The 20,229-nt window shown below is 44.8% G+C and overlaps 1 protein-coding gene across 1 annotated transcript in view; it reads left to right on the forward strand.

Annotated features, from left to right (window-relative positions):
* SCARB2 (scavenger receptor class B member 2) overlaps positions 1-19,902 on the forward strand; it is a 37,678-nt gene extending 17,776 nt beyond the window's left edge. Inside the window, exons 5-12 of the mRNA XM_070948720.1 lie at positions 2,829-2,920; positions 5,263-5,382; positions 7,416-7,594; positions 8,041-8,159; positions 8,565-8,638; positions 10,829-10,880; positions 11,726-11,884; positions 17,805-19,902. Of these exons, the coding sequence (XP_070804821.1) occupies positions 2,829-2,920; positions 5,263-5,382; positions 7,416-7,594; positions 8,041-8,159; positions 8,565-8,638; positions 10,829-10,880; positions 11,726-11,884; positions 17,805-17,843 (834 nt within the window). The 3' untranslated portion in view covers positions 17,844-19,902. The remainder of the gene's footprint in view (positions 1-2,828; positions 2,921-5,262; positions 5,383-7,415; positions 7,595-8,040; positions 8,160-8,564; positions 8,639-10,828; positions 10,881-11,725; positions 11,885-17,804) is intronic.
* The last annotated feature ends 327 nt before the right edge of the window (positions 19,903-20,229 follow it).

Below are 20,229 nucleotides of genomic sequence, written 5' to 3' on the forward strand. Positions count from 1 at the left end.
TAGTTAGTGCACGTTTTCCTTCACCGGCGGCCTGCTCGCCCGCCGCTTGCGGCCTGGTTCCAAACGGGCTGCAGCCCACTAGTGTTCCGGGGGTTGGGGGACTCCTGCAATACAGCTTGATATTCTTTTTTTCCTTCCTCAGCTTTCCTGTGCTACCTTGCAAGTATGGAAATGCTTATCTAGGCAGTCTTGGGTGCTGCTGATGAATATTGCTTGAGGATTGTTACCCCTGCTGTTTTTTAAACAGGACAGCAATTAAAATATGCTGCGCTTGTCCAATATCCTATAGACTCCAATGTCTCCTGGATATTCTGCTTATTACCATCTCATTGTGGCTCCCTGTCTCTTTTAAATGAGAATAATCAACAGCGGCCTTTTCAAAGAGCTAATTGCCACTGTCTTATTTTTCTCGGGGTTTTTTTTTTTTTTTGCTCTTAAGAGGGCAGGGAAAAAAAAGGCAATTGACAAGGTTGCCAGTCTCTTTTCGGCACAGGATGTATTGTGGAGAGGCAAAATAAAGTCGATGCATTAGACTTCCTGGAGGTTTATGACAATTTTAAGAGTTTAAAATAAAACAAAAATTTCCACTGGAGAGAAAATTAGTCTTGAGGCCCAGTTCTGTGAAAACAATCGGACCAGTCACTTGCGGGGCTCCATATCACTCTAGAGCAGGGGTGTCAAACTCGATTTTGTTGAGGGCTGCATCACGGTTGTGTTTGACCTCGGGGCTGGGGTGGGCGTGGCCGGGGTGGGCGTGGCCAGCTTGACATTACTCATGTTGGGGGTGCCTGTGGCAGTCCGAGCACTCTGCCAATGAAAATGGGCTCCCGAGCTCCGTTTTTGGCTGCGACGGCCTCCTGCAACCCTCTGCCAGCAAAAACAGAGCTCGGGAGGGCTGCCTGTGGCCTTCCCAAGCTCCGTTTTCTCTGGCAAGGCTGGTTCTTCATTGTTTATAGGGCAGCCCCGCAGGCCAGATCTAAGCACCCTGCGGGCTGGATCCGGCCCCCGGCCCTTGAGTTTGACACCCCTGCTCTAGAGTCTCCAGACTCATTGGCAAAACCATGACCTCAGGACCTTGTGAACGAATGTCAAAAGTGAGGACTGATCTTATCTCCTCAGGGATGTGGTTTCAAAGGGAGGGAGCCACCACAGAGAAGGCCCTTCTTCCTGCTCCCACTAGATGGGCCTCCTTAAGAGATGGGATTCATAACGTTCCCTGCCTCCTCGCTCTGGTGTGTCAGGTAGATAAAACCTGGGAAAAGACAGTCCTTCAAATAACTTGGTTTATGGTTTTATCCAAGCCATATAGAGCTTTGAAGACATATAGAGCTTTGAAGGTGACAGCCAGCAACCTGAATTGTTCCCGGAAGCAAAATATATGGGGGAGGGGGTCCCTGCCACTCCTTCCAAGCATCACATAGTGGTCTTACTTTCCTCCTTCACCTGGGCAAAGTTGCTTACCAATAAATCCTTTGCTTTGAGTTACCCAGCTTTAGATGAGCTAGAATTGTCTGGGACCACTGTGTGAGAATATAGATTGTGCTTCAGGTGGATTTTTTATTCGACAGGCTGCAAATTTCCCCCTTTTTAAAAACAAAGTTAATTAAAAAAAAAACAGCACAAGAAGAATGACTCTACATTGGTGCCCGTCTGTGGAGAACTCCGAATGTTAATATTTGCTCCTCCTTGTAATAGGAAGAGGTATCAAATAAAGACTTAGCGTGTAGAAGAAAAGCCAGCAGAGCTAGAGGGTGGAGTAAAACATGTCATTAGTTTAGAGCCCTTGAGTTACCACAAGAGATCCCAAACCAGCCCTCCTTGAATTCCATTGATCCCTTATCCGGCTCCAATTTAATGCTGGCCATTTAGTTGGCCAGATTCTTATATATAGGCTTCAATTTATTTTTATTTATTTATTTTATTTTATTTCCAATTTATATACCGCCCTTCTCCCTGAGGACTCAGGGCGGTGTACAGCCAGAATTAAGAACATGAAATACAAATATTAAAAACAATTAATATATATATAAATTTGGCCCCAAAATTAAAAATCACAAACCAATTAAAACATTTAAAAATTTCTTCTTAAGCCAGCCCGGCTTGCTGGAAAAAGTGGGTTTTAAGGGCACGGCGGAAGGCACTGAGGTCTTGGATTCTCCTTATCTCTGGGGGCAACTGATTCCAGAGGGTAGGTGCCCCCACGGAGAAGGCCCTCCCCCTGGGGGTCACCAGCCTACATTATTTGGCTGATGGCACCCTGAGGAGGCCCTCTCTGTGGGAGCGCACGGGTTGATGGGAGGTCGTCGGTAGCAGCAGGCGGTCTCGAAGATAGCTAGGCCCTATGCCATGGAGCGCTTTAAAGGTGATGACCAACACCTTGAAGCGCACCCGGAAGACCACCGGGAGCCAGTGCAGCCCGCGCAGGAGCGGTGTTACATGGGAGCGCCATGCTGCTCCCATCACTACCCGTGCTGCTGCATTCTGGACCAGTTGGAGCCTCTGGGTGCTCTTCAAGGGGAGCCCCATGTAGAGAGTGTTGCAGTAGTCAAGGCGAGAGGTGACGAGGGCGTGAGTGACTGTGCACAGGGAATCCCGATCAAGAAAGGGCCGCAACTGGCGAATCAGGCGAACCTGACAAAAGGTCCCCCTGGTTACAGCCGTCAGATGTTCCTCCAAGGACATTAAATCATTAATGCTGCCACCTACACGAATCATGCTGATTCTTTGCGTCTAAAATGTGTACAGTTTTATTCCCATTTGGAACCATTGCTGCTGAAAGTAAAAATCCTTTCTTGCTTGATTTTTTTTTTTTTCTCTTCTCTATATAGATAAATGCGACAGATGATGGTGAATATCTCATGTTGACTGGAGAAAAGAACTACCTGGACTTCACAAGAGTAATTGAATGGAATGGCAAAGAGTAATGTTTGTTCCTTCTTTTTTTTTTTCCTTCTTTACTGGTGTCCTTTTATCTCTGTGGCAGTACAACATTGTAATTCTCGCCTTACCTTTTAATTCATTCATTTGATTTTTATCCCACCATCATTGTTCTTTCTAAATAACTCAAGGGGGGGAATATCTCTAATACTCCTTTCCTCCTCCTGTTTTCTCCATGACAACAATCCTATGAGGTAGATTGAGCTGAGGAGAGTGACTGCCCCAATGTTACCTAGCTATTTTTCAGGCCTAAGGCAGGACTAGAACTCACTGTCTCCTAGTGATTGGCCCAAAGTCACCTATCCAGCTTTCTTGTTTGAGGCAAAACTAGAACTCACCATCTCCTGGTGATTGGCCCAAAGTCGTCCAGCCAGCTTTCATGCCTAAGGTGGAACTAGAATTCACAGTCTCCTGGTGACCGGCCCAAAGTCACCCAGCCAGTTTTCTTGTCTGAGTAAAAATTAGAACTTGCCATCTCCTGGTGATTGCCCAAAGTCATCCAGCCAGCTTTCATGCCTAAAGTGGAACTAGAATTCACAGTCTTCTGGTGACTAGCCCAAAGTCACCCAGCTGGTGTTCATGCCTAAGGCAGAACTAGAACTCACTGTCTCTTGGTGACTGGCCAAAAGTCACCCAGTTGGTGTTCATTCCTAAGGAAGGAGTAGAACTTACCGTCTCCTGGTGATTGGCCCAAAGTCATCCAGCTGGCATTCATGCCTAAAGTGGAACTAGAACTCACAGTCTCCTGGTTTCTAGGCCCAGCCCTATAACCCATTGATCAAATCCCCTATTCTAAAAATGATCCATTAGATCCAATGGATTTCCCTGTCCTTCCCAAACATTCTTAATAGTTTGGATTTTAAAAAAAAAAGTTTTGGATACTGCTGTTCAGGCTCCATGAGCTAAACCTTGTCACTGCGTTCTTTTATTTACCAGCTGAGCTCTCATTTCTGGACTATCAGACTTTCCGTAGCTTGCCAAGAATTGTTATCAGTAAGCTAAACTGCGCATGTCCACCCCACATTCCTTCACACACACACACTTTCCTTTGTTCTCTTGCCAGAAAGGTCCGGCTGAGAAATAGCCGGCACGAACTTTTGCAAAAATGAAACAATTAATTTTCTTAGTTAGTGAGATGTTTTATTTTCTTTATAACAAATAAATGAGTTTTCTTAGAAGAAATATCTTCGGGTTTTGTTTTCTTAAAGTATACTTGCAAGGAAAGGTCTCGATCCTCCCCTTGTAATCAGGTGCAATTATCCCAAAAGCAGAATGGGATTAATCAACGCCCTGACAAACCTCCCTTCTTCAGACTCAATCTCGATTTAAGAATTACAGTAGTGGCCAAAATTGTGGAAACCATTTGGGAAAAGTGTATTTTTGAGGTTTGATGGCTAATAACACCATTTTTTTTTTTTGGAGTTTCAAAATAAACCTATTCCATTGCTGGAATGGCCTGGGAATAGCCCAGACCTTCACCCAATTGGAAATCTATGGAGCCGACTAAAGAAACTTGTTAATCAGAAGCGACCTAGCAATAAAACGCAGTTAATAGAAGCAATCATTCAATCTTGGTTTCACATTATAAGAGCTGCAGATCTAAAAGACTTGGTTCATTCCATGGGAAGATGTTGTAAGGCGGTAATTCATGCTAAAGGTTACCCAACGAAGTATTCACTGACCTGGCGATAATTTTTGCATATCTCGTTTTTTCTACGCGTTTCACTTTTCTTCTTTATACTGTAACTGCTGTTCTAATAGCAAACCCTTCATAAAAGTTATTACATTACATTCCTGATTAAATTATCTTTCCATGGATATATAATTTTATGGTACTACTCCCCCAAAAAGTGATGTAATTAGCTAGTTCTAGAAAATACACTTTTCCCAAAAGGTTTCCACAATTTTGGCCACTACCGTACTTCTTCCTCGGTGCCTCTGATTTAAGTACAGAAAAAGTAAGAAGATGCTTCAAGGAACATGGCCTCTTTATCTTTTAGCAAGTTGAGTTTCGGGAAAACCCCGTAATCACGATTAAGAAAGAAGGTGGCTTGGGAAATAATTTATTCTGAGTGGGTTTGTATTAGAGATTGCCGGTGTTTTATGTTTCCCTGTCTTGGAAAACCTCAAGTCTGTAATTAAATCACAGACTTTGCTTTCACAAGATATTGTCTGGTCTGGGGTTGTTTTGAAAGAATCAAGACAGTTCTGTGGAGAAATATCAGATCCTAGATAAAAGAGGCCTTTTGATCTTCGACCCAGCAGGAAAATCTCTTGATGTCGTAAAACTAATCCTTGATTCCTTCTGATCTCTTCTCGTGACAGCAAGCTAGATTGGTGGACGACACCCAGCTGTAACATGATCAATGGAACAGACGGAGGGACATTCCACGCACTGCTCACCAAAGATGAAACTCTCTATATCTTCTCTACAGATTTCTGCAGGTAAGAACAGCAGCACAGGATTTGGTTGCAGAAACAATCTTGGCACACGAGATTGCCCTGTTTAGCATTCAGGTTCCTGTACAGCGTTGTAGAGAGGTCAGCCACAGGGTGTCCGTGTGCTTCGTTGATTTTGAAAAAGCATTTGATAGAATAAGACACAGCAAATTTATTACAAATCCCGAAGCAAGTGGGACGAGATGACAAAGGCATCCGAATTATAAAGACTCTATATTGGCATCAGGTAGCAAATGTGAGATTAGGTCAAAAATACTCAGATACACTGGTGAAATCCTTTTTTTTTTTTTTTTTTGCTACCGGTTCTGTGGGTGTGGCTTGGTGGGCGTGGCTTGGTGGGCATGGCAGGGGAAGGATACTGCAAAATCTCCATTCCCGCCCCACTCCAGGGGAAGGATACTGCAAAATCTCCATGCTCACCCCACCCCTGGATGGCCTATGGAACTCCCAGTGTCAAATTTCGTACTACGATAAAAGATTTTACCCATCTTGGTCTACAGGTAATCCTCGATTTACAACAGTTTAGTTCAGTGACCATTTGAACTTACAACGACACAGAAAAAGAGGGACTTAATGACCGTGTCAGGTTTCGATGTCATCTCAAATAAATTGCACTCCCAAACAATTAATCTTTGCTGAAATATTCCATTGAAATATTCATCTTCTCATTGGCCATCTTCCAAGTCAGTCTCCCCAGCTTCTGACCTCACCCCACAGGAATGTCTCCCCTCCCATCTCCTAGGGGATATTATCTATAGAGAAAATAAGTAGGTAAAAAGTCAAGCCTCATCTCCTTTTTATGGCAGCATCAGAATGCTGACATCCCGTTTTTCACACTTAGGACTGTTGCGGCATCCGCATGATCACAGGAACAAAATTCAGACACACTTAGCAACTGATTTGTATTTATGACTGTCTTAGTGACGTGAGCCCCTTTTGCGACCTTCTGACAAGCGAAGTCAACGGGGAAGCCAGACTCACTTAACAACCGTGTGACTAATTTGGAACAGCTGCAGTGCTTCACTTAACAAATGTGGCAAGAAAGGTCGTAAAATGGGGCAAAACTCACTTAAGGCTGGGGTGGGTGGGTGTCATGTGACTGGTGGAATGACTGACATCGAGTTGGCCACGCCCACCCAGGTTTTGTGGCTCCCGGTGTTTTCTTTTCTGTGGGAAATGGGTCTAAATGGCTCTTTGAGTGTTTTGGCACGTAGCGCCATCTCTGTGGGCACGCAAGCTGTTGCCCCAGTTCAGCTCTTCCGAGCATGTGCGCATGTTTCCCTCCAGCCAGCTGGTCGTCAGGTCTCTGCCACGCATGGGGAAGGGGGCGTGGCGCACATGTGCATGGGGCATGCGCACATTGCATTTTGGGGGGTTCGGCGCATGCGCATTGGGCACTCAGTCTGGAAAAGGTTAGCCACCACTGCACCAGCATATAAAAATAAGAGCAAACCCTTTTAGCATTGATGATGATAACCTAGTTTGGTAATGCAACATCTGCAAGAAAACCACCAAGCTCGGCAAGCACCGAGGACCCCTCAAGCCATTGTGGCTTGAGCCCTGGTGGCGCAGCAAACTAAAGTACTGTTAAGTACTGTTAAGTAACACCAGCTGCCTGTAATTACTGCAAGTTCAAATCTCACCAGGCTCAAGGTTGACTCAGCCTTCCATCCTTCCGAGGTAGGTAAAATGAGGACCCGGATTGTGGGGGCAATAAGCTGACTTTGTATAAAAAAGAACACCACTTAAGGGGGGCCCGAAAGCCCTACTAAGCAGGTATATACAAAAGTATGAAGGCTATTGCTTAACGCATTGTAAGCCGCCCTGAGTCTCCGGAAAAGGGCGGCATATAAATCGAACCAATAAATAAATAAATAAATAAAACATGATACACTTAGGGCCTTGTGTGCACTCAAGCGAAAACAAACTTCATATGGTGTGTCAAACCTGGGTTATCTCTGCAAATGTACGTGCCGTAACCAAAGCAGACTTTATATATTATTTTGTTCTTTTTCCAGATCCATCTATCTAACCTTCGAGGAAGAATTAACCGTTTTGGGAATTCCAACTTACCGGTTTACACCTCCCTTGGCAATCTTTGCCAATGCCTCGGTTAATCCAGATAACGCTGGCTTTTGTGTCCCTGCCGGGCACTGTGTGGGGTCTGGAATCCTGAATGTCACACTTTGCAAACAAGGTAAGTGAGTCACAAACCGAACCAAAGTGCTTTTAACAGGTAGTCCTCAATTTGCGACTTGGAGCCGAGAAGTTCTGTCGTATGTCATTGTCTTATAAGCCGCGGTGGTTAGAAGGCAGTACTGCAGGCTACTTCTGCTGATCACCGGCTGCCAGCAGTTTGGCAGATCGAATCTCACCAGGCTCAAGGTTGACTCAGCCTTCCACCCTTCCTTCCAATTATAAAGCTTCCAACGTTATAATTGCCAGTATTACAGAATTTTGGATAGTAAACGGTGGCCTGATTTTTAACAGATGGATGAGCACGATAGCATGAATGCTGCATTTGAAAAACGATTCTGAAATCCGGCTGTGTGCATGGGAGGTATTGTAAAAATACGTGGGTGCCTCCTTATTAGTTTGTTTTTAACCGTTTTGTTGTTATTGTTGTTCCTGTTATTGTTACAGGGGCCCCGATATTCTTATCGCTCCCACATTTCTTCCATGCTGATGATAAGTACGTCAAGTCGGTGGACGGCATGCACCCAAATAAACAGAATGACGACACATTTCTCGATATTAACCCAGTAAGTCTCTTGTTTCTGTCGACCTCAAAATCTTCTACAGGTAGTCCTCTACCTACGACCGCCATCGAGCCCAAACGTTTCTGTTGCTAAGCAAGATGGTCGTTGAGTGAGTTTTGCCCCGTTTTATGACCTTTCTCGCCACGGTTGTTGTTAAGTGAACCACTGCAATTGTTACATTAATAATACGATTCTTTCAGTGAATCCAGCTTTCTCATTGACTTTGCTTGTCAGAAGGTCGCAAAAAATGGACATAAGGTCTTCATTGTTCGGTGCTGTTGTAACTTCGGACGGTTGTAAGTCGAGGACTACCCGTACTAGATTTGGACTGGATTGGTAAAGCGATGATAATGGCTGAAAAAATATGTTTGATTTTTAAGTGAAAGCACACTTGCTTTTCCCTTTCAGCTGACAGGAGTTGTGGTGCGAGCGAACAAACGAATGCAAATCAATGTTTTTGTTGAAACGATACCTGAATTTATGTAAGTATTGGATGGAGAACCCAGCTGTGTTTTAGCTCTGTGAATATATATATATTCATTCCATTAAGCAGGAGAATAATGCATGTACTAATGGAACAATAATGTATGTAAAAACGAAAGGAATCTTATACATGCAAATCATGCATTGGCATATTTAAACAGCGAGAAAGATATTCAGCAGAAAAACCAGTTTACAAAATCAACAAGTGGTTTCAGCGTCTCTCTTTACGGTCTGAGGTCAGCAAAACGGGCAGCCAAAATCAAATCAGTTAGTATGAAAAAATGATTTCGGTAAATAAATAAGATGGTCAAATTGGGTTTGATGCTGCCGCAGTGAATTTGGCCACTGGATGAGTCGATATTTCCAATCTCGGCAATTTTAAGGTGGTTCGCTAAATTAATCTCCACTTCTGAGGAAAAATACGTTTAAAATGGGGCTGGAGATCTCAACCTCATCCTTCTCTGGAAATATTCTAGCATTATGTCCCATTTCATGGGGGGCTAAGGGGGCAATATAACATAAAGGGACGTGGTGGCACAGTGGCTGAGTTTGTCGATCGAAAGGTTGGCAGTTCAGCGGTTCGAGTCCCTAGTGCCGCGTAACGGGGTGAGCTCCCGTTACTTGTTCCAGCTTCTGCCAACCTAGCAGTTCGAAAGCACGTAAAAAATGCAAGTAAAAAAACAGGGACCACCTTTGGTGGGAAGGTAACAGTGTTCCATGCGCCTTTGGTGTTTAGTTATGCCGGCCACATGACTACGGAGACATCTTCGGACAGCGCTGGCTCTTCGGCTTTGAAACGGAGATGAGCACCGCCCCCTAGAGTTGGGAACGACTAGCACATATGTGCGAGGGGAACCTTTATCTTTACCTTAAGTGGGCAATAGGATGGGGTGGGGCCTCGTTGTAAAGAGAAAGGCCAGAGATTTACCTCTGGTCTGCATTCCAAACAGGTTCATGCTTGCGTGACTACAAGTAGGCCTCGTTTAATGACTGTCTTGTTTAGCAGCTGTCCCCAGCTAATGATGGTAATGGAGAATAAATATTGCCACCAATAATTCACTTTAGCAGCCTTGCTAGAGGTCTAGAGGTTGAAACATAGGACAATTGCAGGAAGAGAATATGTCCAATCTAATAAGGAGAAGGACTAGGGGTGACAGGATAACAGTCTTCCTATACCATATTTCTCGGAGTATAAGACGCACCTACCTTTTTTGGTGAGGAAAAGAAGAAAAAGAAATCTCCCTCTGCCTCTGAGCAATTTTGCCTCGTTACAGCAAACAGCCTGCTTCACTTTCAGTTTTGTTTTCAGCATAGCTTGATTAGCACAAGGAAAAAAAAAAATCTGCTCCAGCAATCTACCTCCTTGCAGCAAGCAGCAGAGCCCTGTGCAAAACGGCTGAGAGCAAATCAGCTGAGAGTCGGGAGGCCGATCCAATCAACTTGTGCTAATTAGGCTGTGCTGAAGCTGAAAGGAGCTGTTTTTTCTTGCTGTTTGCTTGCAAGGAGGTAACTGCTGTGAGGCAGAGGCCAAAGAGTGGGGGCCAGTGGGCGGGCGGGGCTACATTCGGTGTATAAGATGCATCTATATTTTCACCTCCTTTTAGGGGGGGAAAATGGTGTGTCTTATACTCCGAAAAATACGGTAATTTAAGGGGCTGCCCCAGAAAAGAGGGGGTCAATGTATTCTAAGCACAAGAAGTAACAGATGGAAGTTTAACAAAGAGACATTCAACCTAGAATTAAGGAGAAATTCCCTGATAGTGAGAACAATTAATCAGTGGAACTGATTGTCTTCAGAAGTTATGGGTGCTCCATCACTGGAGGCTTTTAAGAAGAGATTGGACATCCATTTGTCCAGAATGGTATAGGATCTCCTGCTTGAGCAGGAGTTTGGACTGCAAGACTTCAGAGATCTTTTCCAATTCTGTTATTATTCTGTTATAACGCAAAGGAAAGCTGAGGTACATTTATCAGCACAATTGCAGTTTCCCTTAGGCAACCGCTTCGCTTAACAACTGGGTTGCCTATCTCAATTGTGGTTGCTCAACCAGGACAACCTATATCCCATTTTCCTGAGCTCTGAAGGCTAATGAGATGCTTTCCCATCATGTAACCCTTGAAGCAGGATCATTCTCTTGAGTATCGCTAGAGAACACTCTGGTTTTATCTATATTTTTGTCTTATTTCAGCCAAACGGGGAGTATCAAAAGAATGCCCTATCCAGTGATGTTTGTAAATGAGGTAAGCACTGATCAAACATCCCCCACCTTCACCCCTGGTATCGTAAGGAAGTTCTCTGAATCTGGGAAGGGAAGCGGAAACTTGATGCATGGCAGATGAGAACAAATTGGACATTTCTGTCAGCTGCCACCTTAACGCCTGCTTGTGTTCTTCATTGCCATGCAGTGACAGTGACAACCTGCCATGAACTCGGGGAGAGTGGATGGGAGGAGGAATGCTTGGGGGAAAGCGAAAGTAACGGCTGTATCTCCCGGAGATGCTGCCTCAAGGTCATCCAGCTGGGAGAAGAAAAGGCAGCTGCATATCAACTCTTCTGAAAACATCTTTCTTGAACCTGATTGGTCACAAGGGTGGGGGTGGGGGTCAGCGATGGGAAGCAGTTGGGGAGGGAAAAGTTGAATTTAGGGATTTGGGCGAACAATTGTCAGTTCTGGGTGTGCGTTACTGCAATGCACTTCTTAAGAGCCGCGGTGTCGCAGCGGTTAGAATGCAGTACTGAAGGCTACTTCTGCTGACTGCTGGCTGCCGGCAATTTGGCAGATCGAATCTCACCAGGCTCAAGGTTGACTCAGCCTTCCATCCTTCCGAGGTCGGTAAAATGAGGACCCAGATTGTGGGGGGCAATAGGCTGACTCTGTAAAACTGCTTAGAGAAGGCTGTAAAGAGCTGTGAAGCGGTATATAAGTGCTAATAAAACTATACCTTTCTCAACAAATGGAGCCGAGGATGATTTCCATTTAGAGCAGGGGTCTCCAACCTTGGCAACTTTAAGCCTGGTGGTGGGCAGATCAATGCCAAGTTGTGTCCTCCTTCTCCAGCTCTTTCTTCGTTCTTTCCCTTCTCAGAGTTTTCTGCTTGACGATGTAAATGCAGGAAAACTCCGGGCGGCTCTGCTTCAATCCAGCCTGGTCCAAGCTGTCCCATTCATCATGCTGGCACTGGGAATTATTTGTGGATCAGTGTTTCTGGCAGTCACCTATTGGCCCCGAGGGAAAAAAGAGGAGGTAAGGCTGCTTGTAGGTCTGTTCATTTCCCCGTTATTTTAGTTTGAAAGCTTCCTTCCTTCCTTCCTTCCTTCCTTCCTTCCTTCCTTCCTTCCTTCCTTCCATCCATCCATCCATCCATCCATCCCCTTCCTTCCTTGCTTCCTTCCTTCCTTGCTTGCTTCCTTCCTTCCTTTCTTCCTTCCTTCCTTCCTTCTTCCTTCCTTCCTTCCATCCATCCAGTCCCTCCCTCCCTCCCTTCCTGTCTTTTCCTTCTTTCCTTTTTTCCATCCATCCATCCTGCCCCTCTCTCCCTCCCACCCTCCCTTCCACCCATCCCCTTCCTTCCTTCCTTCCTTCCTTCCTTCCTTCCTTCCTTCCTTCCTTCTTTTTCTCCCTCCCTCCCTCCCTCCCTCCCTTCCTTTTCTTTTCTTCCCACTCTCCATCCCTCCCTTCCTTCCTCACCTACCTACTTGTTCATTCTAGGTGAAAGATTTAATAGACCCACAATAAAATGCGTCTCAGCAACATTCTGATGCTGACTTGTATCATATGGTAAGACACGCAAAATTTGTCTCTTCCTGGTGCCTCCAAACTTAAGTGCCAACAAGGAGCTTCTCGGTTAAGAATTCTGAAATCTTAAAGCCTAGTTTTGCACATGTACCAGCCACTTATTGGCATTGTAACTTCTATGGGTGCAGAAATTCCTATTGGTTAATTAAAAACTGTATCGCATAAATGAATATTATTCCCTTACGATGGGCTCAAGCAGGGACTATTCGGAACTGTGAGCATCACGAAGTATAAATATACATGTGTGAACCAGTTTTGAGATTAAATTGTTCTGCTTTAATAACCTAAGCCTTGGGTTACCCCATTTTCAACTCCTGGTAGATTGCAACAGCCTTGGGACGGCTTAGCTGGAGCTATTTAAAAACAAAACAAAAAACACTTAAGATGATATCTTAGATTAAGTCAGGCAGTTTATTACTTTTTAAGGCTGGCGCTTGCATAAAAATTGTATTTCCATATGGCTTGCCATGAAAGCCATTCTCTGTGCCAACGAAATAACGCCACCTAGATCAGTTTCCCCAATCTTGGCTAAATTGAAGATGCGTGGACTTCAACTCCCAGAATTCCCCAGCCAGCAAGCTTCCCCAGTGGGGCATATGGCAGCCCCCCCCTCACCCAGGGCCAAACACCAGGAAGCCTTTGTAATTTCAAGTGGCTGCTGAACGAATGGTCATAATTCGAGGACTGCTTGTCATGGAGAGTAGGAGTAATTTTGAGGTACCGAAGAAAGATGGTGGTACCAAGATGGTGGTCGGATAAAAGAAACCAGAGTCTGGGCTAGAGGTGTAATTTGAAAAAACGTCTCAAGCAGGACTCTCTGTATGTCTATGGAGATTCTCCGTCATCCAGGTCACGATTGTCCCAAAGGCGTTTTTTTTCAAGAGGCCACTGGACTTTCTTTTTATTTCTTTGAAGACATTTCGCTTCTCATCCAAGAACGTTCTCCATTTCTTCTCAGAAATGGTGTAGGGTCTCCCACTTGGGCAGGTGGTTGGACTAGATGATCTACAACCATGATGGCGAACCTCTAGCACGTGTGGCACGCAGAGCCCTCTCTGTGGGTATGCACGCCGTCGCCAGCTGCTCTTCTAGTATTTGTGCATGCTGGAGCGCTGGCCAGCTGATCTTTGTGGACGCCGGAGCACCGGAAAAACGACCTGAAAACGGCTAAAAACCAGGCCGTTTTTCGGGCCCTTTCTGGACCTTTTCTGGGCTGTTTTCAGGTCGTTTTTTAGGCCAGTTTTTGCACAGTTTTCAGGCTGTTTTTCAGGCCAAAAATGGCCCAAAAAACAGGCATGCACATACTGGCCAGCTGGGTTTCCGGTGTTCCAGTGCACGTACATGCACACACGTGCATGCGTGTTCCGGTTTGGGCATTCAGTGCCAAAAAGGTTCACCATCACTGACCTACAACTCAAAGAGGTGCAGGGGTGAAATCCAGGAGGTTCTGACCGGTTCTGGAGAACCGGTAGCGGAAATTTTGAGTAGTTTGGAGAACCAGTAGCGGAAATTTTGAGCAGTTTGGAGAACCGGTAGCGGAAATTTTGAGTAGTTCGGAGAACCGGTAGAGGAAACTTTGAGCAGTGTGGAGAATCGGCAAATGCCACCTCTGGCTGGTCTCAGAATCGGGTGGGAATGGAGATTTTGCAATATCTTTTCCCCAGGAGTGGGGAGGGAATGGAGATTTTGCAGTATCCTTCCCCTGCCACGCCACGTCCACCAAGCCACGCCACGCCACGCCTACCAAACCACGCCCACAGAACCGGTAGGTAAAAAAAATTGGATTTCACCACTGGTACAAGATCCCTTCCAACTCTGTTCATCTGATTAATGAGCTCTGAGCTTCTTGGGTGAGAAGCAAAACATCTTCAAATAAAAACCAGAAAGTCCAGTTGCCTGTTGGAAAAAGCCATCTTTGGGATGCTCTGTATGGTTCTCACAAAGACAAAGGGAAGAAGAAAGGAAGAGCATCCAAACTTGCAAAGTTCTCTTATGGGAACTTTTATCATAAAAGTCACGTGAGCATTCATAACTCTCGGCTTCCTGGTCAGGTCCATCCTGAAGAGCCAACTACATTTATAAGGACGTGGTGGCTCGGTGGCTAAGACGCTGAGCTTGTCAATCAAAAGGTCGGCAGTTCAGCGGTTCAAATCCCTAGTGCCTCGTAAAGGAGTGAGCTCCCGTTACTTGTCCCAGCTTCTGCCAACCTAGCAGTTCGAAAGCACGTAAAAAAAATGCAAATAGAAAAATAGGGACCACCTTTGGTGGGGAGATAACAGCGTTCCATGTGCCTTTGGCGTTAAGTCATGCCGGCCTCATGACCATGGAGACGTCTTCGGACAGCGCTGGCTCTTCGGCTTTGAAACGGAGATGAACACCGCCCCCTAGAGTCGGGAATGACTAGTACATATGTGCGAGGGGAACCTTTACCTTTTATTATATGGGCCCCTGCAGAGACTGAGGAGCAGCTGGATCCCCCAGTCTTAAATCAAGCACCCATAATACAGGTAGTTCTCAACTTACAACAGCTCATTTAGTGACCGTTCGAAGTTCCAATGGCACTGGGAAAAAAAGTGACTTACGACCGTTTTTCACCCTTAACGACCGTGGCAGCATCCCCAGCGTTCAGGTGATTAAAATTCAGACACTTGGCAAACTGGCTCGTACTTAAGACGGTGTACATTGTCCTGGTTGCCCTTTTGCGACCTTCTGGCAAGCCAAGCCAACGCTTAAAACCACCATGTTGCTAATTTAACAATGGCGGTGAATCACTCAACAACAGGGGCCGTGAAACGGGCAAAGCTCACTTTAACAAGTGTCTTGCTTAGCAACGGAAATTTTGCACGCAAGGGTGGTCGTAAGTCCAGGGGCTACCTAGTCACACAGTACAGGCGAGGAGAGAAACATTTGAGGAAAAGGACTTCCTGTTTTGGCTTCTGGGGTGCTTCGTATTCTAAACAGGGACCCTCAAGTGTGAGAATAACCCCAATATTTCTGTGTGGGGATACCTCTTGGGTTCTGGTCTGTGGGTCTGTAGGGTTTAAATTGGTCTGCCAGAGTGGAGAAAAGCTAGAAGGGTTTTGGATGAAGTTGTAATTGCTCAGCTCCCTTTTCTGGACTATATATAAATACTGCTCTTCGGGGATGGTACGGATTTGGTGAGTTTTGTTCTAATAGTGGTCTTGGTGAAGGTATTTCTTTATTGGCTGGATTTAATTGTTTTTAAGGTTCTTGGTTGTTTTTACATAGTCTTGTGAAACAGGCAAGGTAGGTTTTTTTTTTTAAAAGAGATGATCTCCTCAGCATTGGAACCCAAAGGTAAGTTGCGCTCATTCCTCGTCCAATGTTTTTAGAGCTTAAAGATTAAAACAGCCTTGGTAGTACAGTGGTCTAAAGCACCCTGTTATTAAGACCAGCTGCCTGCAATTACTGCAGGTTCGAATCTCGCCAAAGCTCAAGGTTGACTCAGCCTTCCATCCTTTCTAAGGTAGGTCAATTGAGGACCCAGTTTGTGGGGGCAATAAGCTGACTTTGTATAAATATACAAAAGGATGAAGGCTATTGCTTAGTGCATTGTAAGCCGCCCTGAGTCTCCGGAGAAGGGCGGCATATAAATCAAATTAAAAAAAAAAAAAAGGCTCACAGATATTAACCTAAACTTTGCAGCTCAGGTGAATTCAGCTGAATTCAGGTTAATCCGCTTGCAAATGTAGTCTTCTCCTATTCGGATTCATTGCTTGAGTAGAAACCATGGAAATTGGGGTGGGGGAAAAACAACCCAACCCATTTCTCTGGCCTTAAGGAATAAAACAGCTTTAGGGAAATACAGTTTGGCTAAAAAAAAATATCTCCCTGCTGGATCAATTTCTCACCAACCAGGAGAAATTGAATTAAAAACACGTTTGAACATACGATCCTTCCCATGCATTCTGAAATAGGACTGTCTTAGGAACTCAACGCCACTAGATCAGTGATGGCTAACCTTTTTGCCATCGCATGCCAGGAGGGGGGAGCGGGAGTTGTCAAACGGGCCGTTTTCAGCCTCCAGAGGATCTCGGGGGGGGGGGGAGGCAGTTTTTGCCCTCCCCAGAGTCCTAGAGAGGCCCTGGAGCCAGGTGTGAGAGAGAAATGGGCCTTCCCCACCCCCGTCCAGGCCCTCCGGAGGCAGGAAACAGCCCGTTTCCCTACTTCTGGTGGGCCCAGAAGACCCGAAAAGTGGGCCACCTGTGGCATACCTGCCATAGGTTCGCCATCACGGCACTAAATCGATCTACTCAGATAGTTCAGAGAGTCCTTGTGGGGTCCTGGGTGCTCTCTAAGCTCAGTTGTTTACTTGCAGATGTTTCATTACCCAACTAGATAACACCATGAATGCTAGAAAGGAGTGGGGGTCACTCTCTTGTTTCTATACAAGTGGCTTCCCCTGTCAATATCGATGGAGTGTTCTGGATGGTTCCTCGACTGGATTATTGTTTATGGTTGGATTGTTTGTCAGAGTTTGATAGTTCCTTGACTGGGGAATTGTTTATTGCTTGATGATCTAATATTAATCTTGGCGTTAATCTCTGATTATCTAGATGTTGATTGCTGGGGAGGAGGAGGTATGGTGGCCTTTTAGCTTTTTTATTGTCTCTTTTGAATGATACGTAGACGTTGTTTACCTCTGTGTGCCTGTTGATGGCTGATTTGTCTTGAGTGCCAGGCTTCCAGGAATTCTCTAGCGGTTTTGGATTTAGCTTGGTCTCACAGTTTCCCAGTTGAAATTATGGTAAAATCAGCCTGTGTTTTTAGATACTAGTGGCTTGCCCTGTCAGTATTGGTGAGACACTCCCTTCTAATACTGATACATAGTCGGGTAATGAAGCATCTGCAAGAAAACAACCGAGCTCAGAGAATCATAAAGGACCCCTTTCAACCCTGAGCTGCAAATATTCTCTTCTTCCTTGTTTCCCCGAAAATAAGACCCAGCCTGAAAATAAGCCCTAGCATGATTTTTTCAGGATGCTCGTAATATAAACCCTACTCCCAAAATAAGCCCGTTAAGATTGTCAACCAGACGGACGCATGTAGTACCGTATTTCCCTGAAAACAAGACCTAACCAGAAAATAAGCCCTAATTCGTCTTTTGGAGCAAAAATTAATATAAGACCCTGTCTTATTTTCAGGGAAACACGGGTATCAGATCAGCTCTTAGTTAGAGTCCACTTATCAACAATTTATCTGTGAACAGGACTTGAGAAAAGTCTGTTGGGTTCTTTTGCCATTTCCAGAAAAGTTGCAGGAGTCAATAAATGAAATGGGTTGCGTAAACACAATCTGTAAATTAACTCCTTTTTTTTTTTTTTTTTTTGCCTCCCCCTAACAACAGGGTACCATTGACGAACAAGCTCCACTTATCCGGACATAACTCGATCTCCCCGACCATGCCAGGTTTACAAAAAAAAAAAAAAAACAGCTTCACCATGATGATTGAACAGGGCAAACGTTTTTAACTGCCACCAGAACCTACCACTTCAACGGCACCCTTGAAGTAGTCCTCTTTTTAGCGTTTAGTAACCATCTGCTTCCGAGGAAGGTGGACAATTGTAAACGGAACCTGAACAGAGGGCAGAATTACAGACTTTTTAAAGGAGTCGGTTGGACGCCATTTGCCACTGCTTTCCCAGAGTGTGAAAAAAGCAGTAGTATTTCACTACACTTCCACCATTTGTTGGACTTATGGAGTTGCACCTGCATCTGCAGTTTCCTGCTGGCTTACTGCAGATGCCATGAAAGGTGACGTCGGCCTTGGTGACATCCTTATTAATTTAGGACAGTGGTCGGCAACCTTAAACACTCAAAGAGCCACAAAGGTCCTAACCGGAAGCCCCCCATTCAATTCTGGAGCTGGCCAGAAGTCCAGTTACCCCACCATAGAATCTCCTTTTAGCGCGATGTCCTTTTTCCTATGCCGACCGGAAGTCCGATTCTCCCACCATAGAGTTTCTTCCTAGCGTGGCGTCCTTTTTCTTCTACCTGTCCTAACTGAAAGCTCTATCAATTGTGGAGCCGACTGGCGACAGGGAGCTGCAGCAGTGGGATGAAAGAGCCACATGCGGCTCCAGAGCTGCAGGTTGCTGACCCCTGATTTAGGAGATTTGCTAGCACAGCCCTTGTCCTGCCATCATTTGATTTCTTGGTGAATCCTATGGCTCGGATCTACCTAGGAGTTTTACTTTTCCCATAGTGTAAAACTTTGCACCGGAAAGGGACACACACACACACACACACACAAAGAATAATTTTATATACTCTAGGAAATTTCCTATTTTTGGTTCAGGCCATTGGATGTCCCATTCGGTGTTCATTTTTTAAAAAATTTCCTTTTGAGTAAAAGGCTCAGATCAGCTTTTATTAACCTGGCACCCAGGGTTTTTTTTCAAGCTCTAAAGGCCTCTTCCCTCAGAGGCATCCAGGTGTGTCGTGATTTCCCCCTTCAACTTGGAAAAAAAATAAAATAAAGAAGGGATCAGAGTCTTCACAATGAACAGCCAAAATGGAATTTCAACCCTGCAGGCCGAAGCCTACGATTTGTCAAGATAACGTGAGGAGGGGGGAAAAAAGAGAAGTTTTACAGGATCATTCAACTTGTACTGGAGGGAATGAGAAGGGATCCGTCGTCTTTGTCGAGCAAACTGCACTGATTTGATAAAGGGAAGCTGGGATCCTTTTTGAGATGGTCCTGAAAATAAGATAGTAGCCAGCAATCTTGGTGTGGTAACAGCTGGCTAATCCTGCTTTTGGGGGGGGGGTGTCATACATTCTGCTTGATAATTCGGATAATTAGGAGATGAGAAGGAAAAACCCAAGACATCTCATATCATGGAAGTTGGAAAAAAAAAAATTCTGGAAGAAAGCAGTGGCAAACTATATTTTTGCCAAGAAAACAACATGGATGTCCATGAAGACACCAAGGAGTCAAGCTCATACCAATTTTTTCCTACTAACTAAGCAGCGAAAAGAGATGTTGTGTCCCTAATGCTTTCTTCTCCTTTCTGTAGTGTATCTTATCACTTGAGTATTACCTGAAGACACTATGAAACTCATAGTTCCCAAATGCCCTATTGTTAGAATCCTATTGTTAGAAACGAAGTGGTTCCTTCCGTTTGCCATCTTAAATTTTCCCCTTGGATTAGGAAGGATTCCCCTGCCTTTTGCTGTGTGTCCGCTGTATTCCTTTAACTTCATCGTAAAAATGGCTTTGCTGTATCCCACCCAGCCTGGGCATTTAATTACCCGTTGTGCCAGGCAAGAGTTCTGGGAAGTTAGCCAAATTTGAAGGTGACCTCTGTTGTAGAATTAATCCAAGAGATTAGAGCGGGGGTGAAATGCTTTAAAAAAAGGTTCAGACTATCGCGCAATACATCTGTGATCGTTGGAATCTTCTTTTTTTTTTACTTTTTTAAAGCATTTTTTTACTACCTATTCGCCAGAACCAGTAATAAAAAAAATGCTTTAAAAAGGTTTTTAAAAAGTTTCTGACGATCATGTTGCACAGTACAGCTATGATCATTGGAACCTTTTTAAAAACTTTTTTAAAGCATTTTTTTTTTTTTACTACCGGTTCAGGCGAATCGGTAGTAAAAAATGCTTTAAAAAGTAAATTTAAAAAAAAAATACGTTGGCCATGCCCACCCAGTCACATGACACCCCACCAACACCACCAAGCCACGCCCACAGAACCGGTAGCAAAAAAAATTTTTTTGCATTTCACCACTGGATTAGAGGCACACGTTTTGCAAACCCTAGTGGCT

This window comes from Pituophis catenifer, unplaced genomic scaffold (genome assembly GCF_029215685.1).
Source record: "Pituophis catenifer annectens isolate HBS135680 unplaced genomic scaffold, rPitCat1.0.hap2 SCAF_8, whole genome shotgun sequence".
Classification (NCBI taxonomy): domain Eukaryota; kingdom Metazoa; phylum Chordata; class Lepidosauria; order Squamata; family Colubridae; genus Pituophis; species Pituophis catenifer.